Consider the following 24,400-nt stretch of genomic DNA (forward strand, 5'->3'; position numbering starts at 1 on the left):
TGAAAGAATACCTACCTTGTTTCATGCTACAGTTCCAGTTACATTTTGCTTTTGTGCAATTAAGTTTAATGTAAGGGTCCTTCCCCTCAGAGTCACATCCATCACACTACACATTTAGGGCAGCTTTTGTCTTATCTAGCAAATTTTCTTCTCTCAACTACTCTGCTTAATTTTGAATATAGCTATATAAAACGTTGAAGGTAAGATATGTATTATGTCAGAAGGTCAGCAGTTCGAATCTGCACGACGGGGTGAGCTCCTGTTGCTCTGTCTCAGCTTCTGCCAACCTAGCAGTTCGAAAGCATACCAGTGCAAGTAGATAAATGGGTACCACTGTGGTGGGAAGGTAAACGGCGTTTCTGCGTGCTCTAGCTTCCGTCACAGTGTTCTGTTGTGCCAGAAGCAGTTTAGTCATGCTGGTCACATTACCTGGAAAGCGGTCTGTGGACAAACGGCAGCTCCCTTGGCCTGAAGCGAGATGGGCACTGCACCCCATAGTCACCTTTGACTGGACTTAACTGTCCAGGGGTCATTTGCCTTTACCTTATTATGTAAATAGCTCAGTTCTGCTTGCATCAAACACTTAGGTGGGGGGGCACCCATGTTTTTAGGCCCATCGCCATTTTAGCAAGTGCTGTAGGAGCGCACACACTTGAGACAGAGAAACCATGTGCATATCACATACTTCACTTTTTGGATAAAAAGATGGACCTAGTAGAATTTGAGCCTTGGGTAAAAGATGGACCTAGTAGAATTTGAGCCTTGCAAAGCTCAGAGCTGGGAAGAGCATCACTTGTCAGCCCTCCTTCAGCTCTTTGTACTTTGGACTGGAGAAAGATAATTACCCTCGCCATCTCATGATTAAGGGGCTGTGAGTTGGGGGGCACAGAAGCACCATGGGAAAGACCATTGTGCCCATAGGTGCCTCATTGCACAAAGGGCCCCTTCCACTAGCTATCTTCACTAGCAGGAATGACCAGAGAAACTCCCTTCCCCCTTGTCATTCCTGCTCTACAGGAGCCATTTCAAGCTTACCTTATTCTAAGCAGTTTATTGTTCATGGGAAGGTGGCTGTGATGAGCTGAGATTCTTATTCCTTCCATTATCTGTTAGAAATACAAGCAAAAGGAGCAAGAACTCTGCCAGTGCCTTCCCTCAGCTGAGGATGAGTGTTACGGTTTTCCCTTCCCATGAGCATGTCGGGGAAGCCACTGCCTCAAGCCTCAGCTGCCAGTCCAAGTGTAAGGACACCTTGCGAAGAACATTCCATTCAGGCAGAGCAGAACTTCATACTACTTAGCATAACATATAGCTTGGGTCTTGTTCTGTTGTCTTTACTGTTAAACATTCTGTTTAGATTCCTGATGATTGAATAACCACATATGCCTTTGAGAGGTGTGAGACTTCATAAGGGATTGGTGATAGGCATGTTGCCTGCCTAGTGCAAAAGTTGCAGGCATCACATTGTCTAGATACTGTAGGGGAGGAGTTTGCATACATGGTATACATTAGCATTAGTGACCATGGGACATACAGTAAAGAGAGTCCTAGAAGCGAAATGTATGTATTTTAGTAAAATAGTAATATTTTATCAACTACTATTGATGCAGTGTACAGTGGTGCCTCGCAAGATGAAAAGAATCCGTTCTGTGATTCTCTTCGTCTAGCGGTTTTTTCGTCTTGCGAAGCAAGCCCATTGACGGATTAGCGCTATTAGCGGCTTTTAGCAGCTTATCTGCTTATCGGATCAGCTGATAAGTGGCTTAGCGGCTTAGAAAAAGGGGGGGAGGGGGAAAAACCGCAGGAACTCGCAAGACATTTTCGTCTTGCGAAGCAAGCCCATAGGAGATTCGTTTTGCGAAGCACCTCCAAAACGTAAAACTCTTCCGTCTAGCGAGTTTTCCGTCTTGCAAGGCATTCGTCTTGCGGGGCACCACTGTACTAACTTAGATGGGTACAGTTGCAGGCTCTCTGTGAATGAGTCAGGTGTTCAGATCTTTTTAAAAAAATTGTCAGGCACCTACGAACATTTTGGACTAACCAGTCCTTTATTTAAAAAAAGGAACTCTACTTGTACAGCAGTGGAACTACATTGCTAATTCAATTTTAAAAGTACTGAAAGCAACTTTTAAAGTTCTGGGGGTAGACAGTGCTGTAATTGTGAATATGGCTAACTTAAAGTTACTTTAATATGTCAAAGGTGTTTACAATTGAATAAAATGAGGGGAAACTGCATAGTTATTGAAAGAGATATTGTGTACATTTGAGAGTCACTTAAAAAGGCTGAAATACTCTTAAAGTCTTGATTTAGAACTCTAATAGAGCTTAAAAAGGGTACAGCCATGGAATTTCATGAGTTTTAGAAATCACAAAGGTGAGAAGAGAAAGTAAACATCTTGACTAAAAGTTACACACTGTTGATGTTTGGATGAATCTAAGCACTGAATTATTTTTTTTAAAAAAAATATTGATACAGCTAGATTAGTTTAAGGAGAGCAATGTGATATGTTTTAAATCCTGAGGATAGGACAAGGTGAAGTGTAAGCCACCTAAGGGAAGATTCATATTAACACACACTGTAAACAAGTACATGATCTAGGATAAGAAATGTGTGGCAGAGTTTAAAAACCACTGTTACATTCTATACGTTTAATTTGGATGTGCATAAAGTATTCAAAATGGTTTTATTCTGACTACACACAGCTTGAGCCATACAACCTGTAAGGTGAAGATTGACATCTGGCCATCGTCCAGTCATGCCCCAGTGTGGTGTACTCTTGCAGTTGGGCAGCCTCTCAGACAAAGTCACAGACACTGAACTCCCTGCATAGATGAGAAAAACACTGATGTAGGGGAATACTATTTTTAAAGAGAACACATTGTCACATCTGCAACTGCTGAGACAAGAAACCTTCAAAAGTGTTTTTAGGTCTCTTAATAAAAAAATTCCTTCCAGTAGCACCTTAAAGACCAACTAAGTTAGTTCTTGGTATGAGCTTTCGTGTGCATGCACACTTCTTCAGATATCTGAAGAAGTGTGCATGCACACGAAAGCTCATACCAAGAACTAACTCAGTTGGTCTTTAAGGTGCTACTGGAAGGAATTTTTTTTATTTTGACTATGGCAGACCAACACGGCTACCTATCTGTTTAGGTCTCTTAGTTGGTACTGCCTCTCCTATTCACTGACTTAAGCCAAAAATCCTGACTTGATCCAGGATTTACACTAGTGGTGCACACCAGCAGGCAGCATGTCCTGGACACTTTTTCAAGACAGTTTGTCATGACCTAGGCATCCAACTCCATCCTCAGGGGAAGATGCCTTGGGTGGTAGCTCAATTAGGAGGATTTGCATTCCCATTTAATTTGCATAATCCACATGCCACCCTCAAGCAACAATAATCCATCCTGATGCTTCCTGTGAATTCCAAGTTTAGCCAATACAAGGATAATTCAATAAATTGGGCTCCAGGTCACCCCACTTGAGGACACAGATGATTTATTTTAGTATTTTGGGGTGGGTGAATCAATTGTACTTTTGGTTATTCCTCTTTCCCCACCCAGTACTTCCTCAGTGTTTTCAGTTTACAGTGGTACCTTGGGTTAAGTACTTAATTCGTTCTGGAGGTCCGTACTTAACCTGAAACTGTTCTTTACCTGAAGCACCACTTTAGCTAATTGGGCCTCCTCCTGCTGCCGCGCCGCTGGAGCGATTTCTGTTCTCATCCTGAAGCAAAGTTCTTAACCTGAAGCACTATTTCTGGGTTAGCGAAGTCTGTAACCTGAAGCGTATGTAACCCGAGGTACCACTGTATTTCCATCCATGTTCGTAACATTTTCCTGAGCAATCCTAAAAGATAGATCCCTGAGATTTGCACAAACCCAGAGAACTGCACAAGCAAACCACATTAAAAAAAAAAGTGGTTCGCTTGTGCAGAGGTTTCTGTTTTGTTCTTTTTGCAATTCTGAAGACTCAAGTGGGGATACACCAGATACTCTGAAGCAATCTGAAAAGGGGGTCTAGTGTCACTGGGGAGCCAAACACTCTTCTGCAGATCTTCTAGGACCGTTGCCTGGATCTGACTACACATTCTTCATACCCATGACCCCTTAGCTATGACACTTAGAATCACAGAATTGTAGGGTTGGGAGGAACCCTGAGAGTCATCTAGTCCACCCCGCTGCAGTGCAGGAATCTCAGCTATAGAAAGCACCCATGACAGATGGTTATCCAACCTTCTGCAAAAAACCTCCAAGGAAGGATAGTCCACACCTCCCAAGGGCGACTGTTTCACTGTCAAACAGCTCTTACTGTCATCTTCCTGATGTTTAATTGGAATTTCCTTTCTTATAACTTGAAGCCATTGGTTTAAGTCCTACCCTACAAAGCAGGAGAAAACCAGTTTGTTTCCTCTTCCATGTGACAGCCTTTGAGATGAAGATGGCTATCTCCTCTCAGTATCCTCTTCTCCAGGCTTAACATATCCAGCTCCTTCAACTCTTCCTTATAAGGCTTGGTTCCTAGTCCCTTGATCATTTTGGTTGCCCTACATTGGGTGGGGGTCACACCTCCCCAAATTAAGGCCCTCTCCTAGATGGCCATGCTAAGGCTAGTCAGGAGCACATTCTATCAATTTTAGCTCATATACCAGGTTCCTGGAAAGAGGTCTAAAATATTGACTACTGCACTGTGCTCTATTTGGGGCTGCTCTTGATGGCAGCTTAGAAAATTAAATTGGCCTAGAATGAAGCAACCGGGTTAGTATTTGGTATCTGTATTTTTATTTACAGCATGATTAAATTTGCCTTTTCATGTTAATACACCCCAGGCAACTGATGACAGTAAAACAAAAAAGCAAGCAATAATAAAATCATCACACCATTAAAAAAACTAGGGAAGATTTATTTTAAATAACTAAATAGTGCAAGGAACATGTAATGCCTGTTCTCTTTAACATACATTGTTTCCTGGCTAATATTTGGGTGCCCTTTATGCTCTGAGCCGAAGCAGATGAAGGATTGCAAAGAGGTTTTCGCTTCTGGGTATCGAAGAACTAGAACATTATGGACAAAAGAGCTCGTGGGTGCTGCAACCCGCCCTGAGGCGTTATCGTGAAGGGCGGGTAAGAAACGGAATAAATAAATAAAAAGGAAGGAAGGACGGAAGGCAGCATCTGAACCGGTTCGAGGAGATCCTTCAGAGATGCAGGACTTGCGTGGGCACGACGAGGCGCCCTTCATTCAGAGCACGAGCGCCTTGGCGGGCGGGCAAGGGAAATCCTCGCGTGGCTTTCACGCGCCACGAACAAAGAACAGCCCTGCCTTAGCGTGAGGAGCAGGAAGCGCGCAGCCAGAAATACGGGGCGGTTCGGCCTCAGCTCGGCGTCTCTCCTCAGATTCTTCCGAGGGAGCCCGACACGCGCGCCTTCCCACGGCGACCCGTGAGAGGCTGGCACAAGGCCCGAGGGCGCCCGCCATAGTGCCAACCCTCTGCTGGAGCGGAGGGCAGGAAGGGCCGAGCTCTGCGTCGTGAGCAGCGGCGGGCCGGGTACGCTGTGCTCCCAAGAGCCTCGAGTGAACGTCCGGGGTGGGGGGGGCAGGGCTCCAGGGAGGGCCTCGGAAACACGAGCAGCGTTAAACAACCGACCTCCGCTCGTCAGGGAGCGTGTGCGTTTTTGGGACGACAGTTGAGGGGGAGGAGTGGGGAAAAAGGCGCGGAAGTTCATTCACGTAGCCGCGAGCTACCTCAGGCGCAGCTTCACCGGGCAAGCGCGAAAGGGAACAGGACGGGAGGGAGGGGGCAGGGGCGAGCCGCGGGCACGTGACAGCCTGCAGGCGAGTAGGAGGAGGAGGTGCGCGGGCCCGCACGGCGCGTGCGCCGCTCGAGGCGCGCCGGCGACGTCACATGGGTGCGTGCGCACGTTCTGTCCGTCGGGTAACACGATTTTTGACTGTGAACATAGAAGGAGGAGGAGGGGTGAGGGGTTTCTACCCGCCCTGCTCACAATCTCACGGTAACTGGCGGGGAAGGGGAACGCCTCGCTCTTATTTACCCGCGCGCTCTCTCGCGCGCGTGCCCCAGAAGTGACTCCAGCGCAGTTTTCCGCGTGTCCCGCACACCACCTGCCAGCTGAGAAAATCGACACCCCTTCGCGGGAGGCCATGAGCGAGTGAGCGGGCGGGATCGAAGCCTCGGAGGAGGAGGAGGGGCGGGAACTCTGAGGCGGCGCGCGCGCGCGGCTCCTCGCGTGTCAGGGAGGCTCCTCGGCGCCACGCGGGGGCTGGGAGTTCGAGGCGCCTCCGCGTGCCGTGTGAAGCTGCGCTGCGGCTGCGCTGTTCCCGGGTAAGCGGCTGCGCCGAGGCAGAAGGCGAGGGCGAGGCGGATCCCGGGCGGCTTCGGGATAGGAGGCTTCGGCTCGCTGGGGGCCGGTGGGGCGCTGCGCCCCTTGCTCTTCGGGTCGGGCACGTTCATGCCGAGCTCCCGAGTAGGCCGCCCAGTTTGAGAAGCTTCGGGGCCTTTTTGACTTTCGCTCCGCTCGCTGCCGCCGCCGCCGTTTTCCCTCTCTTTCTCTTTCCTCCCCCGCCCCTCGCACTCGGCAGCGTTATGGCGGTTTCGCCGTCCATGTTGGTAGCATATGTTCCTTCGGCTGGCGGCTTGCGAAGCTGCGCTTAGGGCAGAGTAGGGAAGCGGAGACGGGGCTTCGCCTCGGAGGGCGATCCTGACGGGATCCCTGCGGGTCGCTTCCTACGGGAGCACGTGACTGCCCGGGAGCTTTCAGGTTGAAATGTCAACAAACACGGGCAAGGACCTCGATTGCGCTTTCGCACAGACTTGAAGATGTTGGCGAGTCCTGTGCAAACCTCTGTAACGCCGCAGCCCTTTACTAGGAAGTAAGTAACGCTTACTTCCAGGCCAGTCGCGTTTAGGTTCATTTTGACAGGTGTGAAATGTTGACATGGAAGTTATATTCTGGCTCATACGTCATTTCTGAAAGGCAAAACATTCTCCTGTTCTCCCCACTCCCCGCCATTCATTATTGCTTAATGGAGGAGAGGAAAGATTCAAAGTGTGGATGTTGTTGTTATGATTTATCGGCAAGCCAGTATTAATCCCCGACAACCCCAGTGTAGGAAGTAAAAATATGAATAAACTTTAGCAACGTTGTTTAAGACTTGTGACTGTGTTTGCAAACTCCATCACAGTGGTTGGTTATGTGTTGTGTGTGTACAGCGCTTGACATGCTGTATTTTAAGCTAATTTTACAAATGTTTATAAAATAGATAAAGTCAATACATTTTTGTATAGATCTAATGTACAGTCCCCCACCCCAGCATTTTATAATTTATTAATACAACATTTTTATCCCACCTTTCTTTTAAGGCACTCAAGGTGGTGTACATTATTTCACCTCCATGTTACTCTCACAACAACCCTATGAGGCGGGTTAGACTGAGACGTAGTGACTGGCCCAAGGTCACCCAGTGAGCTTCATGGTTGAGTAGGGATTTGAACACCAGTTTTCCAGGTTGGAAACAATATAGCAAGTACTTTAGGGTTGGTGGATTCTGCAGTTGTGTGTGACAGAGCTCTGATAGTGGCAGTAAATACAGCCCAGAGCCATCTTTCTCTGGAATACAATCGGTTGAGTTGAATGGATTTGTTCTAGAGTAAATATTTTGTTTTATATTAGTGTTGATGTACTAACAAATGGAAAATTGCTACACTATTACATTTCTTGTACAAAGTAGATCATTGATACTTTCCAAGCTAACTCAGAATAATTCCTTAGAATGTATGTTACATTGTTCTTTATGCCTTAATCTTTAAAACAAATTTAAGGTTGTGATCAGTAACTTGTTCCTTAAGGTTAATTTCATGCATTTAGAATACCAGTTATGTGATTTAATAGTAATGCTGCTCTAAAGTTCTACAGTGCCAGAGTAAAAATCATATTTTGTGGTACAATTCAGGTGAAATGGTTGGCTAGGTTATACACACATTTTCAGATGCAATTGCTGCTAATGTTTAGGTAGCAGCACAACCCTGTTATGTTATCCCATCTTTCCTCAAAGAACTCATGCTTTTCTTCTGCTGCTTTGGAGCATCCCTGGTGTAATTTTTGCTGTGCTGGGGGTTGGGTAGGAAAAGAAGGGAAAGCCCAGTTTGTACAAGCAAAAGTCTGTTGCACAAGTAGGACACCACAGTTAGACATCAGCCACTATTTTTGCTTCTGTGGTTACTTCTAAATATTTTTTGTTATTGTGTTGTTTGTTGACCTTTGAATTAATTGCCCCATAATTTGAAATGAAAATCTCAGTTAAAAATTTTACCTCTGCCATGAATGTACATTTTCCAAGTGGCGAAATTTTGTGGAAATCATTGTGGAAGCTGACAGTAGCAATGTATTGTTTTACGTGTAATGACTGTCACTGTGATAACTTCTGAGGGGATCATTTATCATGTATAATGTCTTGCTCACATTACATGGATGTTACATATTTCATTGACCTCCCCCTCCAGAATGAAGAACATGAAGAATAATTTGCCTGTATTGTGAAATCTTTGGAGAAATTTCAGTCCATAATGGAGAATCGGCCAGTTGTGTTGGGGAACCAGGATGGTGGAACACCACCCAATGCAGCACCTGCTCTTTATGTTCTCGTGAAACAGCCGCAGATCACTGGAAAAGCTGACCAAGGAGACTTAGTTTCAAATCAAGAGGACAATGGCCTTGATAGCAGTATAGCAACACCTGTAAAATCGAAAGTGAAGACCTGCCTTCCAGCAGATTGCACCTCAGGAAGCATTACTGTTACCTTGGACAACAACAATATGTGGAATGAGTTCTACTATCGCGGCACAGAAATGATTTTGACTAAGCAGGGAAGGCGGATGTTTCCATACTGTCGATACTGGATAACAGGCTTAGACTCCAAGCTGAAGTATATCTTGGTTGTGGATATTTCTCCTGTTGACAACTTACGCTATAAATGGAATGGCCATAGTTGGGAGCCCAGTGGGAAAGCAGAACCCCATGTGCTGGGAAGAGTATTCATTCACCCCGAATCACCTTCTACTGGCCGTTACTGGATGCACCAACCAGTCTCTTTCTACAAACTCAAACTTACTAACAATACCTTGGACCAGGAAGGGCATATCATTCTGCACTCTATGCACCGCTATCTACCTCGGCTACACTTGGTGCCTGCTGACAAAGCCACAGAGGTTATTCAGCTAAATGGTCCTGATGTCCATACCTTCATTTTCCCACAGACAGAGTTCTTTGCTGTGACTGCCTATCAAAACATACAAATTACACAACTGAAAATAGACTACAACCCGTTTGCTAAAGGGTTCAGGGATGATGGCCTGAGCAGTAGATTTCAGCGTGATGTGAAGCAAAATGGTAGCTCAGACCAGGAAGGAGGTAGCGTTAATAGTTCTCCAAGTCATCACAGACACCTCACTGAAAGTGAAATTTTTGATCCAGAGCAGAGGGATTTAGAGACATCACTTAGTGCAATGTGTAACACAGATTTGGATAGAGAATCTATCAGTCCATATCATGACTTTCTGGGTTTTATGGAAACAGATACGTGTGATAGTCCAATATTAAAACAAGAAGCACCTGAAAGGTAGGCTCAAAGTTTCTTTTTAAAATGTGATCAATATTTGGATAAATAATCTGCTCCTAACCATGCTGGGTACAAATTATACTTTTGATAAAAATATTTTTATAGATATCTGCCTATAGTTAGAAAAGGAAGGCAAATCAAGTTTTGCAGAATAAGCAGCATTCTGCAGCAGTAGGCAATATTAAGCCACAATGAACATTTTTTAATTTGTTCCCCTGTACTGCTTATGCACTTATTCCTACATGTGGTAGGAGGAGTTCCCTTATATTTTGGAAATGTTCAAGTGTGTGATCCATATGAATATTTTCCTGTACACTCATCAGTTAAACAATGTATTTATATTGACCTTATATTGAGGTTATTTTATGGAGAAATCCCTTCAAGCACCCAAAGCAGATCTGAAAAATATATATATGCCATTGCACTCTCTGGAGGAAGAACTGTGCATAAGCAAACACATTGAAGTTTTTTGTAGATATTCCTGGATATTACTTGACTTAAACAACCTTCTTGCTTTTATTTTAGGAAGTATTGACCTGGCAGTGTCCAATGTTTTGCCCTCTGCCCCTGAGCTTGTTGAGTAACAGTCTTTCTAAATGGGTAGAATATAAGGCTGGGATATTTTTTAGCCAATCAAAGGCTGCATTCTTTTGCTTACTTAGGAGTAAATCTTGGAACACCATGGGCCTTAATTCTGAGAAAGCATGCTTACAGTTGTGCTGTAAAAGTTCAACGTGCCATCATCATAACAAGGTATCATGTAACAAACAGCAAAAGTGAAGCTTGCAAAAGTGAAGCTTGCTGTATTTTGCCACTTTCCCAAGGCATTTACCATGCCTTCAAGTAGCCATCCAACAAAGCTGTTTTGAGTTTAAAGAGCTGTTGAAATCTTGCCCACAGGTGATGTTATTGGAGCCTTTGTGAGGCACTTTGATGGTGAAGTCACTTATATTTGTGCTGAATTTGATGCTGGCATTATTGCAAATCCAGTGAAAATAGATTCTGGAGCATTAACTTTCATCATTAATCTAGTCAGGTTGTTGGGAATCAGTTTCAGCTAATGATACCCGTCTTTTTTACCCTTGCCCTTTGACTTTTAATAGCCAGAGGGGATTGACTGGGTGGATCAAGGAGGTGATAAATTCCTCTTTACAGGTAGAGGGCAGTGCCCACTGTCTTGAAAGGCAGTGGTGCAGGCATTCTTTAAGAAACTCCTTAGATCTAGCAGTTTGTGATAACTACTTCCTAGTCACCCAAAAATCTATAATTTGGGGGTAAGGTGATTTAGAAAGGTGACGGCACCTATTTCGGTCTGGATTGAAGTCTAGTTTTGGCACCAAAATGTCCTTTGTGACCTTTTTTGCGAGACCTCTCAGTAGCTTTTGCTAGCACTAGCCATAGTATCTTGTTGGACCAGCTCTGTGGTTTAGAAGCTGGAGGCAGGGAAATTGCAGTCCCACCTGCAGAGCTGATTTCAGAAAGTAGCAGGAACTTCTACTTGGCGACATGGCAGTTGTGCTGTGGAAGGTCACCAGGGGATTGGGAGCAAAGTGTCAACAAGATACCCAGCTTTATTTCTCATCATCAGAATCAATTGAGGCTGTGTAATGTTGGAATGGTTCCTTACATTAGTAATGAGCTGGATAAAGAGAGCTGAGCCTTGTGGGTGAATGGGGTTCAGGAATTGAATAGACAGCCTATTCTTGAGGAGGTCAGACTCTCCTAGAAAGAACAGATGCGTAGTCTACTCCAGGCGTATTTCTTAATCCAGCAATGTCACTGGAGGCTAAAGTGAGTTCAGTGGTGCCGAGTGCCTTTTCCCAGTTACTGGAGAAAAAGCCACAGTTACCCGTTCTCTGGTAACTTCCTGTTTGGATCATTTTAATATGCTTTATTTGGAGTTGTCCTTGAAGATGGTCTGGAAGCTGCAACCATTGAAGATTGCAGCTGCCAGAATGTTCAGAACTGAAATAATGCAACACTGAGTCTAAAAGGTCTGCCTTGGGTGCCAATAGTCAAGGTACTGGTGTTGACTATGAAACCTTAAATAACTTGGGACCCAAATATATGAATGAATGCCTCATCCTATGTCAGCTTGTCATCATTTCTTTAGATCAAGGCAGGAAGCCCTTCTTGTTGTCCTGCTCTGGGAGAGTTAGATTATATGGGGACACAGGATGAGTATGTGGACATTTTTGTCATGTTTGTGCCAGGTAAGGATCTTCTTGTCTGGGCTTTTGCTCAATATTCAGTATTAGTGTGGTATGTTAAGTAAAGATGCCTTTGTGTGTTTCCCCATGGGGTTTTCTCATTTTAAGGATGTGCTATTTTTTCCCTTTCTCTTTTTAATTTTTAAATTGAATTGTTTTTAGTGTGTTGTATGTGCCTTGCTCTGGGAACATTTGATGAAGGGTATGCTATAAAAGTACTCAGATTGATCAACATCTTCTGAGCCAAAGCAGTTGGAAGACATGTGGGTGTGCAATCTCTTGCTAAACATTCAAGTAGCTCAGGCAGGTTTAGCTGGTGGGAGCCAAATTCTGCCTATTCCCTATATTCAGCAGCAGCATTGTAGAAACATTTCCAAACATTTAATCACTAAGGAGAAATAATTCAGGACTGTAGAACTGGGAGTGGCCCCGGGTACCAAGTGTGATTGTTGCACTCAGTACATGGCAAGTGCGTAACAGATAACCTTGAGCTGTCTTACAGCCCTTCTACGGTATTGTTGATTTGCTGCTGCAAAGGACAAAAAGTAAAGTGGCTCTTACATGCATTTGAGCCAAGGAAGAAAACAGCATGGCCCATGAAAAGACTGTGTTGGGTTTGGGCTAACTCATTAAAACCTATATTGAATGACCTGCTGAAGGAAACATGCTGTACCAATTAATTGCCTTTATTCTGAATTTCCCTCTTCAACTTTAAAATTAGCAGTAGTGATAGAACTCCCCCCTGGTGCCATCAACACCGCAGGACTCTGATGTTTATTCTATAGCCAGTTACCTGGGGCCAGTACCACAGTCTTGTATCTTCTTTGTCTCTAGTGCGGTCTATTTTTCTAGTTTCACTTTGATGAATACACTCCTAAACTTCTCTTTCTTTGGCCATGGTCAGTGAAGAAGGGTTTCTTTGGTCATGGTCAGTTGATAATGGTTAGGTTACAGAAACACTTATTCCTTTGGGAATTGGCCCCATGATTCATAGTGTAAGCTCAGGCAAAGCATGGGTTGGGGCTGGGAGCAGAACACATAATATGAGGCAAAAAATAAAATAAAAATAAAAATAAAAATTCAAGGGCAGTGTATGGAAATAACAATTTGGTTTATTTGGAATGGATTATTAAATTGAGAACAGCACAAAAGCAGATTTACTGTAGACTTTTCAAAATAATAAATATTTTGAATAAATAATAATAATTAACCTTTTCCCCCCAACAGGATTGAAAGCAGATAAATTTAAAAATGAGAAATGCTAAAAACATAGAAAAAGCCCTTGTTAAAAACAATTAAGCACTGAAATAAAACTATTATTATTATTAAAATAAATAAATGAAAGAAGCCTATGCATTTGGTAAAAGCTACAAAAGAGTTTTCTAAAGCTTATGTTTTAAGCAATATGCTGTTGCACTGAATTCAAAGTAATTGCACTATCCCAGTTGTGAATACTGAGGCAGAAAGCAGGATGTTAGTGACTATTTGGAAATGATATTCTGTTAAAACATATTTGCATGCCACCTATTCAGTAAGTTGGTATTAAAAAATTACTTCCATAATACGATTAAAAGAAGCTTAAAACTAGTCATTACAAAAGTGAATGTGGGTTGAGAAGAGAAAGCGCATGGGGAACAAAACTTAGGAAGGTCTGGATGAAAACACAGTTGAAAATTAACTGTGCCATTCTGTTGAGTGCTCTGTAGCAAAGACCCAATATGTATAGTGTATTGTTATAACAATAACAATTAATTACTGGAAAATTAGTGCATGAAGAAACATACGAGGCCCACTATCCTCAGGACATGAAGCCCTAGATCATCTAACTAGGTTTAGTTGTCTGGAGGGGAGTGAAAACCTTCATTTGTAATTGAATGCGTACATAAAGTTGTAAGAGTTACTGTTAGTTATTTGTTAACATAGTTAACTTACAGTCTGCTGTAGCTTAGCTGTGTTTCTGACTGTCAGCTGTTCTTACTCTATTGTGATTTAATGTGGTCCAGTAATCTCTCAAATGCGAGGTGACAGTTGCTTGTTGGTTCATTGTGAATAACAGGGTTTTTTAAAGGAGACGTATTTTGTGTATGTGTGCAAATTAGTGCTTAGAGTATTCTCAAGATTATCCACCTTTAGAGATTGTATGTTAAAGTTTCCTTAAATAAATAATGAAAAGTAAAACATTTAAATGAGGATGTGACCTAAATGTAGATATATCTGTTAGGCAAAGTTTGTTAGAGCTCACCTTGGTGCTAGTGTTTTGTTGATAGTCTGAATTGTAGATATTAATTTTTGTATGGTATAAATTTGTCTTAAAGAAAAAAGGCGATATATTGCTTGTTCAGGTTTTTTATTGTCTGTTTTTACTACTTCACAATTGTTTCCCCCCCTTTCTTGTCTAGTCCAATAGCAAGTCCCTGTCAGAGTCACTCTCATGTGGCATCCCCTTTGAACTCAAATGGAGGCATCAATGTTGTTGTTAAAGAGGAACCTGCAGATGACTATGATTATGGGCCAAGTGTATGTATGGAAGAAATAGCTGTGAAGCAGGAAGAAGCACGTAACATGGCAGAAGAATATTCAAATAGAGTTGACTCCATCCTGGAGAAGCGGCGAAAGAATCACAGGGAAGTAGGCAAGAAGGAAATGGAATCTGAATCCCGTAAGCGACCACAGACCAACCAGCTGGGTGTTGCCAAAGCAAAGATGTTGAAACTGGATAGTGGAAAGTTGCCTGTAGTCTATCTAGCACCCTGTTCAGTTACCAAGAATACAGTAAAGGTCTCTGCTCTTTCACAGGCCATATTGTCTCTTTCTAAGAGTGCAGAATCACCTTTGAGTCATCCATTGGATTATATGCCTACTTGTTTTGAAAATAACAGTGTCTCCAGCCCCTGTACATCTTTGGAAACAGAGGAAATGCTAACTAGAAAACAGGTATCTGAAAATAATGTGCCACACAAATCACCTACGGCAAGAGATGTGCGATGGAAAAATACTGAAACCTGTAACAGTCTTACCATAACAAAGAAAGTATCTAGCTGTGGTCCTAAGGCTACTGCATACCGTGGCCCTTCTTTAGCTAACTTAGTAGGAGGGAAGACAAATGCATTCAAGAACCATATTTCCCACAAGAGTATTGTTGGTAACCAAAAGGTTAGGTTGCCTGGCCCACGGAAAAGAGGAAGACCACGGAAAATAAGGTTTTCTGAAGTTGGAAGACCACCTAAATATACTAGAAAGTCTATTACAACAAGTAATTATGCCTCCTTCGGACCTGGCAATATCCATTTGGATGTTAAACCTGACCTTGAGGATGTGGACGGAGTACTCTTTGTATCATTTGCATCCAAGGTAATTCTATTTCTGAAATTTAAAGTTGTTAGAAGTACTAAGTCACATTATAAAAGCCATTAAGTTAAAAATCTGCAGATGTATTTCTTAATTGACATTGAACCATGGGATCTTGGAGTTTGCTTAAGCTTTGCATTGTGGCTTTCTATATTATAAAACTCTTGATTATTAGCTCCAAATGTAATGATTTGGACTCCGAGGCTTGGGGTGGTATGCAACACTGTTTATCAAGGGGTGGTATATGAGTGGAGTTTTCACCCAGCAGGACTTCATATTTGTCACCTCTACAGTCCCCAAAAATCTGCTTCAGAGGGTCCCCCAAACCTTTGGAGCAGATAGAAAGTTTAGAGGGGTCTTCAGGGTGAAAGAGAGGAAGAATAGATCCACATGTGGGGTGACATACATTTTGCCAGAGGCAATCTGGTACACATATGGAAACGTCCATGGACTGCTAGTAGGGGACCAAAATGTGGTGTTTGGGGAACATTTGGGGGGCGGTGGTGGTATGTAGATCTACAACATTCTAAGACACCCCATTCAACCAACATTACCCAAAACCAATCCTGAAACAACAGCCCTAGTGCTAGTATAGTGAATTTCCTTACAATTGTATTCATTGGAAAAAGGAAAATAAAGAAACAAAAGCAGGGGGCAAGTGTGGGGAATTGGGTCCCCTGCTCCTGACCTGACCACATGTAGCCAGCAGGGCTCTGGATGTAGTAGTTGCTCTACCGTCAATTTCCCCACCACCTGGAGCTTTTGATTGTCTCTGGAATAAACCTAGAATAGTGTTTTGTCAATGCATATATTTTATTCTTTTTACATTTAGGAAGCCCTGGATATCCACAATGTTGATAGAGTGGAAGAAAAAGAAAAAAATCAGAATATTCAGACTTCTTCTCTGACTACATGTGAAAAAGAAGAATTGCAGAATATACATACTTCTTCACTGGATGCATGTATTAATCCAGGTAATAATGGGAGTATTAAAATGGCCTATTAAGGGCCAAATCAGGTGTGCAGTTTCCCAGCTGGTGCAGTCTACTTTAGAAACAAAACAAAAAACCTTACATGTTAGATGCAGAGAATCATTTAACTCTCAGCTAGTTTGGCCCTATGGATACTTCTCTTTCTCCCTAAGTGGTCTAATGTTCAAGTTTGCCAAGCCGAGCAAATGCAGCAGAGCTGAAGGCTCATCCTGACTTCCTTATTTGCCACATTTCTGGGCACAGGTTTGGACTTTAAAGCTTTGTGTCCAAACATCTCTCTTTTATTTATTTATTTTTTTAAATAATATTTATTAGTAGTTTCAAAGTTATAAAGAAAAAAGAATTAAAAACAACACTGTAATACATAGAAAGAAAAAAAGAAACAACAATACAACAAAAAAGAAAAAGAAAAATAGAAAACACAAGAAAAAAGAAAACAACATAGATCCCAAATTACATATCTATAACTTCCATTTGCTTGTTTCATTGACCTCCTCACACCTCCCTTTTTGTATTCTAGTTTAATTAATTATTTCAGCAAATTCTTTCCATCTTTCTCAATTTTTGTTAAAAAATTTATCTTGACAGTTTAACTTAATAATTAGCTCAGCAAATCCTTACCATCTTTCCCCATATTCTGTTATTCAAATTGCCTTAATTTATTTAACCTTATCTTACCCTAAAATACCTTGAAGCTTAAATCTTAGTTTTCAAATATACATAACTCCTGATATCATTTCTGCTAGAGTCATATGGTTTCATTCCAACATTTTCCCTAATATTCATTAATTTTTAGCCAATTCCCTAAATAAAAAGTTTCCTTTATAAATTTTCTTCCAATCTTCATCCAAGGTCTCATCTTCCTGGTCTCGGATCGTGTCAGTCCTTACTGTCCAATCCATCTAGTCCATCAACCTGGAAGCCTTATGTCCGAGGCCCTTAAGTCTCTTCCATGTCCCTTTTGCATTTCTTCTTCTTCTTGTTTATACTTGCCCTTTTCCTTGTCTTTTGTTGGTCTCTTTCTTAATTCCTTTCCTTTCTCATTGAGGAGTAGTTCTCTGGGTGGGTTCCAACCCAGAATTGTCTCCATCTCCCTTCATCAAACCCACCCGTTCCCCAAAGTCCCACTCCCCACTCCCCACAGTCCTCGATAAAATCAAAAAAATATTTAAAAACATATTTCAAGGTCTCTCCAAAGTTAGGAACCTCCTCAACACCAGATTCCCCCTGGCCCATTCCAACTTCAATCTTCAATGACAGCGGCTTATGCTCCTGTAGGGCCTTGGGTCTCTCCATTTGTATTATTTGAGGTGCAACTGCATCCTCCTCCATTATCTTCTGTTCTTGCCCAGTCAGTACTGATTCATGAGTTGGTCCCTGAATAATTTCTATATCAATGTTCCCTGTTTGTCTACAGTTACTAGCCACAACAGTCAAATCCATTTTTTCATTCATCAAGTCCATCTTCTCATGCATCTGTTCCAACAGGGCACTTGTCTTGCATAAGGCAAGCACCCAATCTTCCTCCCAGCTCATCTTTAGGCAAGGTCAGAAAAGACTGTTCCCACGGTCTTAATCTCACAGCTGTTGAGTCCTCAAGTATACTGCTGCAACAATTTAACAAGCTCCCTCTAGAGGAGACAATTTCTATTTGTATCCATTTTTTTAATTTTTATTTTTTTAAGGCAAGTCCAACAAAGGAAAATTACTTTCGTTTTTCAGATATTTTCCGGATATTTTGTTTCTTTAAGATGCAAAAGGCAACATTGGAATCAGCTTGTTTCTCTTCTTTAATTATCTGTCAAAATGTTCCATTCACAGTCAATGAACCTACAATTTCTGTCTCTGACACCCCGTTCCCAGGTTAGAGATGGTGGAAACTCATCCTTCTCGCTCCCTCTCCTGCAGGGGTTAAACAAAATTCTCCCCCCCCCTTTTCTCCTGCTTCCAAGGGGGTTTCAGTAGTTCTGAATGAAGGAAATTTAGACTTTTTTGACAGCTTTCCAGGCTTTAGCTTACAAAGTTTTTGCTTTAGTCTATATACAAAAAGCGGAAGGCGGACTTCCTGTTTTGAACCTTCCTGCTTCGATGCCAAATTAAGATATTTCTTGATCCAATTTTCCGTTTCTACTCATGGGTACTTGTTTTAAATCCAATTGTCCACAGGAAAAAGTCAGCGCTCTCCGGCAATGGCTGTGCGGCTTCACTCCGTGAAAGTAGCAATCAGTTCGCAGCACCACGCCGCTCACGCCGCTTCAATCCGGCGCCCCAAAAAGGGGTTCCCGGTGAGTAGGGGGGGCGCTTCTGGTGCCCTGCCGAACCCCACGTTCCCAGGCTTCCTCCGCCTGGGATTTCTAGCGGGTCCCCGCCTTCACCGCGGCGGGAAGACCCAGTTTTCACGGAGCTAGTTCCTCCGGTCGGAGGAACTCCGCCATTCACCGATGGCGCTGACCCGGAAGTCTCCAAACATCTCTCTTTTAGTCCCAGCACTTTCGCTGGGAAAACCACGTTTTACCGCTGATTTAGAGCAAATAGCAATCAGGTTTTCCATGGCACAAAAGGAAGTCTGGATGAGCCCTGACCAGTTCTTTTTGGCATTTTGTCCCTGGCTGAATCTACACTGATCTGGAAAACGCTATTTAAAAAAAACACACACACACTAGAAATTAGCTCCCAATGCAATTTCCCATAGGCAAAAGATCACTGCTCTACAGCCCTCTGGTGTCACATTTTTATAATGCATTTTTTACATTAATACTCAACAGTGTCCCTAAGTCCACTGTCTCTGCTGCAAGAGGTTTGCAAGTTTCATAGAAATGCTAAGCATGTTGTCCAGCCTCTGAGGTTCTTTCTCTCTCCAATACTTTAAAATACTGAGCACTATGTGAGGTGAGAGATGAGAAATAATTGGCATTGACCCTGTACTGTTGAGAGACAGTGCAGTTGCCCTCATCCAGTTCCTCTCTCTCTTTTAGGAGTTGCTGGGGGAAGAGTATTGTGCGTGTTATGGGATTGGGGTAGAAAGTAAATAATGACTAGTCCAGTGAATCAGAAATGGTAAAGATATCTAAGCAATTTAAATATGTATTTCACAGACAGTCAGAGAATACCACAACTGGAAACAGAATTGTTGGAAGAGTTGAAGTCTTATAAATACAAGCAAGTGATACATCCTAGTCTTCGGGAAGGTAAGTGTAAGCACTGTGAAGTATGTACAAGCTTTGCATTTACAAATGCTGTATAGAATTTTTATATGGCATTTTCTTCTTGTAGTGGGACTAAAGCTGAACTTAGTGGACCCAACAATGAGCATTGATTTAAAATATTTGGGTGTGCAGCTACCACTAAGTTATTCTGATGAATACACATTGTGGAAAAACGTAAGGACCAATTCCAGTTCTTATGGTAAGTCACCATCTTTCTTAATGCTACAATGAAGCTTCAAGTTTGAGTTACAGGATAGCTTTATGTCTTTAGAAGAAGCATTTCTGTTTTGGTAGAACAAATCAGGAACACTTCACTGTTATGTTAGCACTGAAATTTTGACTTTGCCTAAAAGATCTGCTGTTCAATAGATGCATTTACGATTAATTGTTTGGTCCCATATGGCAGGGTAAACTGAGGCTAAATATTTATGTACAGTTTAGCACACCTTTACCATACTAATTTTAGTTGAGTTAGAAACACGTTACTCTGCATAGGATTGGGCAGTGCTTAAAGGTAATGGTTCTGAAGGCTCTTTATGTAAAAATATACTGTAAGAGCATAATCTGTTAAATTGTTACCTAGCAGCACATAAAACTAGCTTGACTGTCTTTCCCACCAGATACTGGGCTTCCCTTTGTTTCCAGGACTGGAAAGACAAATGACTTCACAAAGATAAAAGGATGGCGAGGGAAGTTACATAGTTCTTCAAAAAATGAAGGTAAGATTTAGGATGTGTTTCCTGCTACTTTCTCTGAGCCAAATGAAATGGGGAAATGAACTCTCCAGACACCTGCACCCCAGAGTCACTTAACATAATGGATTAGTTGGGTGTCTGGTTATTCCATCTACAAAACCCCTAAGTACACTGTTAATCAGTAGCTGTAACCTGGTAGAATTATTGTCTAAACCTATATATTTGCTGCTTTGTGTTTAGCCTTGATTTGGCTTAGAGCTCTGTATGAACTGGGCCAATGTATAGAGTTGAGATGATTGTTTATATCAGTCCCTGAAGAAGGAAAAGGATCCTCTCCAAATTACAATCACCAATAAAGTTTGACATTTATTGAGAAATAGTTTGCTTTTGTGTACAACGTGCCTCCCCCTTTTGTTTACTTCTGTTTCTGAGAGCTGGAAGACTTCCAGAAACAGCACTAACCCCCCCACCACCACCACCACCTTTCTGCTTCTATAGTGGACAATGTTTCTTACCACAGCTACTCTGTACATCAGTTTCTAAAGCTTTTACCAATGTAATCTATGCAAACACATCATAATGAAGTTGACAATACTCAATTGAAAATGGATTTATGTGATTATTCAGGTAGCATTTTAGAAGGCTCCTTGAAGAATCGATCTGCCTTCTGCAGTGACAAGCTTGATGAATATTTGGAAAATGAAGGGAAGTTAATGGAAAAGAGCATGGAATTCTCTCCTAGTACATCCAGTTGTCCTGTGGTTTACCAGCTTCCAACTAAAAGCACCAGTTATGTACGGACACTAGATAGTGTTCTGAAAAAGCGATCCAGTGTTACTACTACTAGCTCTTATACTTTCAAGCCTCTTTCTGTGCCTTCTGTCTCTAGAAAGAAGAGAGAGAAAATTAAGAATAAAAAGCAAGCAGGTTCTAGAGGCAAAGAAAAGTCACCCCAGAAGGCTACAATAGGTTTGCCTGTTGTAACAAAGCAGAAACGCAACTTGACAGCTTTGGAAGAGAAAGTCACTAAGTCTCAGCCAAGTAGTCAAGCAATTAGTGAGATAGATGCTCTCATGGCATCAGGCACAGAAGAAAATGTACAGGGGAAACAGCGTCAGGCACAGCAGCAGCAACAGAGTAATCGCTTGCCAAGTTTATCAAAGACTCAGTTGAAGCTGATGGATTTGGAGGTTTGCGCATTGTGGGATGGTAAACCACGGACTTACATTACTGAAGAACGAGCAGACCTATCTCTGTCTACTTTACTCACTGCTCAGGTGAGTTACTCTGTTCATGAAAGTTTAACGGTGACTTGCCTTCAACATATTTTCCATTTCTGAATAATGGTGTTAATAGACATACCTCTGTGGTGAGGGATTTCTACAATTTAGGGGTAGCCACAGAGATAGTCATCCCTGGGGTTATCATTCCCTCCACTCTTAAGGGTGACGAAACTACAAACATCTTAATACACAAGAGGGTCTGTTGGGATGGAGATAGGCTTCAAATACCTGAAAGACTTGAGTTGTTTAGGGTCTTAAACACCAGTGAATTGGGTCCAGGAGCTGGCAACTACATGTTGGCCTCTGTCTGTCTCGAGACAGTGGGGTGTGCCTCTGGGAGCAAAGTCAAATCACTGCATTAGGCTTACCGAAGTGACTCCAGGGCACAAGCCTGAGTAGTGTGTATGGAGTTCCTAGACAGCCCAGACAACAAAACCCCCCTCTTGGCTTCGCTGATGTGGTCCAAAGGAAAGCAGAGCAATACATTTGGTACCAGCTTAGCTACAGGAGTTGCCTGAAAGAGGCGTATGAGGTGCCATCCAACCATCTTAGGGACTCCACTCCAGATTTGTGTAGGGTTTAGTCCTTAGCCTTTTCTCCTTGCAAAGATATCCCATAAGGCAGTGCAGGTTTAGGATCAGAGTTTTCCTTCTCCTAAATGGGCTACCTTCCCAGGATGATGAGCCTAACTCCTCTACAGCATGTGCAGAACCCACCTTGATCATGGAACCCATTATCCAGGACCTCTTCTGAAGGCTGGCGGGGGGCGAAAGTCTTTGTCCCCCCTGCCTGCCTTCCCAGAGGCTTTTAAATCGCCCCGGACAGCGGAGAAGTCCTCCGCTGTCCCGGGGTTTTTTAAAATTCTGGGGGTGGGAAGAAAAGCCCTTGTCCCCCCCCCCCCCAGCCTTCAGAAGAGGTCGGGGGACAGACTGTCCCCGGACCTGGTCTGAAGGCGGTTTCCATAGGAACGCATTGATTGATTTTCAATGCATTCCTATGGGAAACCGTGCTTCGCAAGACGAAAAACTCGCAAGAAGAAAAAACTTGCGGAACGAATTAGTTTCGTCTTGCGAGGCACCACTGTATTGGATTCTGGATTAATGACTATAATGATAAGATGCACTTCTGATTAAAAATACAGTCATATTTACATTGGTCAAATGCACACCCCCATTCTACAGTGGTGCCCCGCAAGACGAATGCCTCGCAAGACGGAAAACCCGCTAGACGAAAGGGTTTTCCGTTTTTGAGCTGCTTCGCAAGACGATTTTCCCTATGGGCTTGCTTTGCAAGACAAAAACGTCTTGCAAGTGTTCCGATTTTTTTCCGCTTCCCCCCCTTTTCTAAGCCGCTAAGCCGCTAATAGCCTTTTAGCCGCTAATCCGCTAAGCCTTTAATAGCCGCTAATAGCCTTTTAGCCGCTAATCTGCTAAGCCTTTAATTGCCGCTAAGCCTTTAATAGCCGCTAATCTGCTAATAGGGTTGCTTCACAAGACGAAAAAACCGCTAGACGAAGAGGCTCGTGGAACGGATTAATTTCGTCTTGCGAGGCACCACTGTATTGGCTACATTATTGCTGGAATTATGTATTGCAGATAGTCTTATTTCAGCAAAAACAATGGCATCTTGCAGCACCTTAAAAGGTGTTGTTTTTGTGGCAATTGACTGAATACAGCTTCCCTCTGGATCTGAATTGTAGCTTATTAAGATACATAATTCTGTATCATGTAATTCAGGAATCTACATTGTGGTAATTATGTATGCAGATACTTATCTGGAGATTTGAGAAGAGTTATGTATCTACATTTTTCAGGCTTCACTGAAAAACAAACCTATCCACCAAATAATCAAAAGGCGAGCACCACCATGCAACAATGACTTTTGCCGGCTTGGGTGCATCTGTTCTAGCTTAGCTCTTGAGAAACGTCAGCCTACGCATTGCCGCAAGCCGGACTGTATGTTTGGCTGTGCTTGCCTAAAAAGAAAGGTAGTCCTAGTTAAAGGAAGTTCAAAGGAAAAGAAGATCCTGGAGGAGTCTCTGTGTGGAAGGAATAGATTGTATTGCGAAAGTGAGGTGAAACAACAGGAAGAGGTGATGGAAAAAGAGGAGAAGAAAGAGAAACTGAAATTTAAAGATAAGAAGAAGAAGAAAAAGGTGGAATATAGTAAGTATAATCAATAGCAAGCAGCTACTTCTTTTTGTAGGTGTTTGTAATTATGTGTGTTTCTGAATTAAGTACCAAATGAGAATTTGGAAATAAAACTTGTCCATAAGACATTTAAAATATCAGTATACATGGGTTTCAGTTCATCTAAAGCTAATTGCAACTTAATTTTATTGAAACTAGTGGAGCATGTTAATCAGCGGACTCATTTGGCATTAATGGGACAGGCTGCTATCCTTTACATACTTACCTGGGAGTAAGACCTATTTAGCACAAGGAGGCTTGCATCTGCGATAACATGCATAGGACCAGGAGGTTTTGTGTGTATCTCTCTGTCTCTGCCCTAAACTTCCCTTTCACCCAGGGGCATATAAATTACTCAAGTTTGGAGCTCTTTCTCCATAATATAAAAAAATAGGTCATCTTTCTCATTGGATAATGCTTGTCTGATATTTTTATATTAGAGTAGGTGTTCTTTGCCAGACAATAAATTATTAAATCTTTCTACTAGCTATATGTGGTACAGAGCCAGAAAAGCCTGTTAAGAACTTTCCACTGTGGGTTAAAGTAGATGGAGAAATGGATCCAGAACCAGTTTACATCCCAACACCATCAACTATTGAACCAGCAAAATCTATGCCGCCTGTCCCAGAGGTCTTAACATCCAATGGCAAACCTGCAGCTGGTGAAGGCAAACCTGCTACCAGTGGAGTCAAATCAGCACGAGTTTATGCGCCTAGACCCAATCCAGTGGTAAGCAAAAGAAATGAGATTTTGAAGGTGAATCAGGAGTAGTCCACTTGTTTATGGCAAAGGCAACCCAAGACATTTGTTCTTTAATTCTAATATGGGAACGTGAACCAAC

General features: G+C 42.5%; 1 protein-coding gene and 1 long non-coding RNA gene across 5 annotated transcripts in view; one reads left to right on the forward strand and one right to left on the reverse strand.

Moving 5' to 3' along the window:
- Positions 1 to 1,947: 1,947 nt before the first annotated feature.
- Positions 1,948 to 5,082, reverse strand: LOC310710317. The gene is made up of 3 exons (XR_014527932.1): positions 4,961 to 5,082; positions 2,719 to 2,823; positions 1,948 to 2,549 (listed from the first exon to the last, which is right to left on the reverse strand). It is a non-coding gene; the product is annotated as an uncharacterized lncRNA (long non-coding RNA).
- A 746-nt stretch (positions 5,083 to 5,828) lies between these two features.
- The window catches only part of LOC310707544 (MAX gene-associated protein-like), a 40,823-nt gene continuing 22,251 nt past the window's right edge, over positions 5,829 to 24,400 (forward strand). The window contains exons 1-10 of one of the 4 annotated variants that reach the window (XM_083504679.1): positions 5,829 to 5,909; positions 8,522 to 9,636; positions 14,246 to 15,197; positions 16,027 to 16,168; positions 19,282 to 19,374; positions 19,460 to 19,591; positions 20,013 to 20,111; positions 20,715 to 21,364; positions 23,184 to 23,535; positions 24,047 to 24,288. In XM_083504679.1, the coding sequence (XP_083360805.1) occupies positions 8,585 to 9,636; positions 14,246 to 15,197; positions 16,027 to 16,168; positions 19,282 to 19,374; positions 19,460 to 19,591; positions 20,013 to 20,111; positions 20,715 to 21,364; positions 23,184 to 23,535; positions 24,047 to 24,288 (3,714 nt within the window). In that variant the 5' untranslated portion in view covers positions 5,829 to 5,909; positions 8,522 to 8,584. Of the gene's footprint in view, positions 6,892 to 8,521; positions 9,637 to 14,245; positions 15,198 to 16,026; positions 16,169 to 19,281; positions 19,375 to 19,459; positions 19,592 to 20,012; positions 20,112 to 20,714; positions 21,365 to 23,183; positions 23,536 to 24,046; positions 24,289 to 24,400 lie in introns of all 4 variants that reach the window. The other 3 variants (XM_083504678.1, XM_083504676.1, XM_083504677.1) reach the window with 3 other exon arrangements.

This window comes from Podarcis liolepis (assembly GCF_965112155.1).
Source record: "Podarcis liolepis genome assembly, chromosome: 1".
NCBI classification, from domain to species: domain Eukaryota; kingdom Metazoa; phylum Chordata; class Lepidosauria; order Squamata; family Lacertidae; genus Podarcis; species Podarcis liolepis.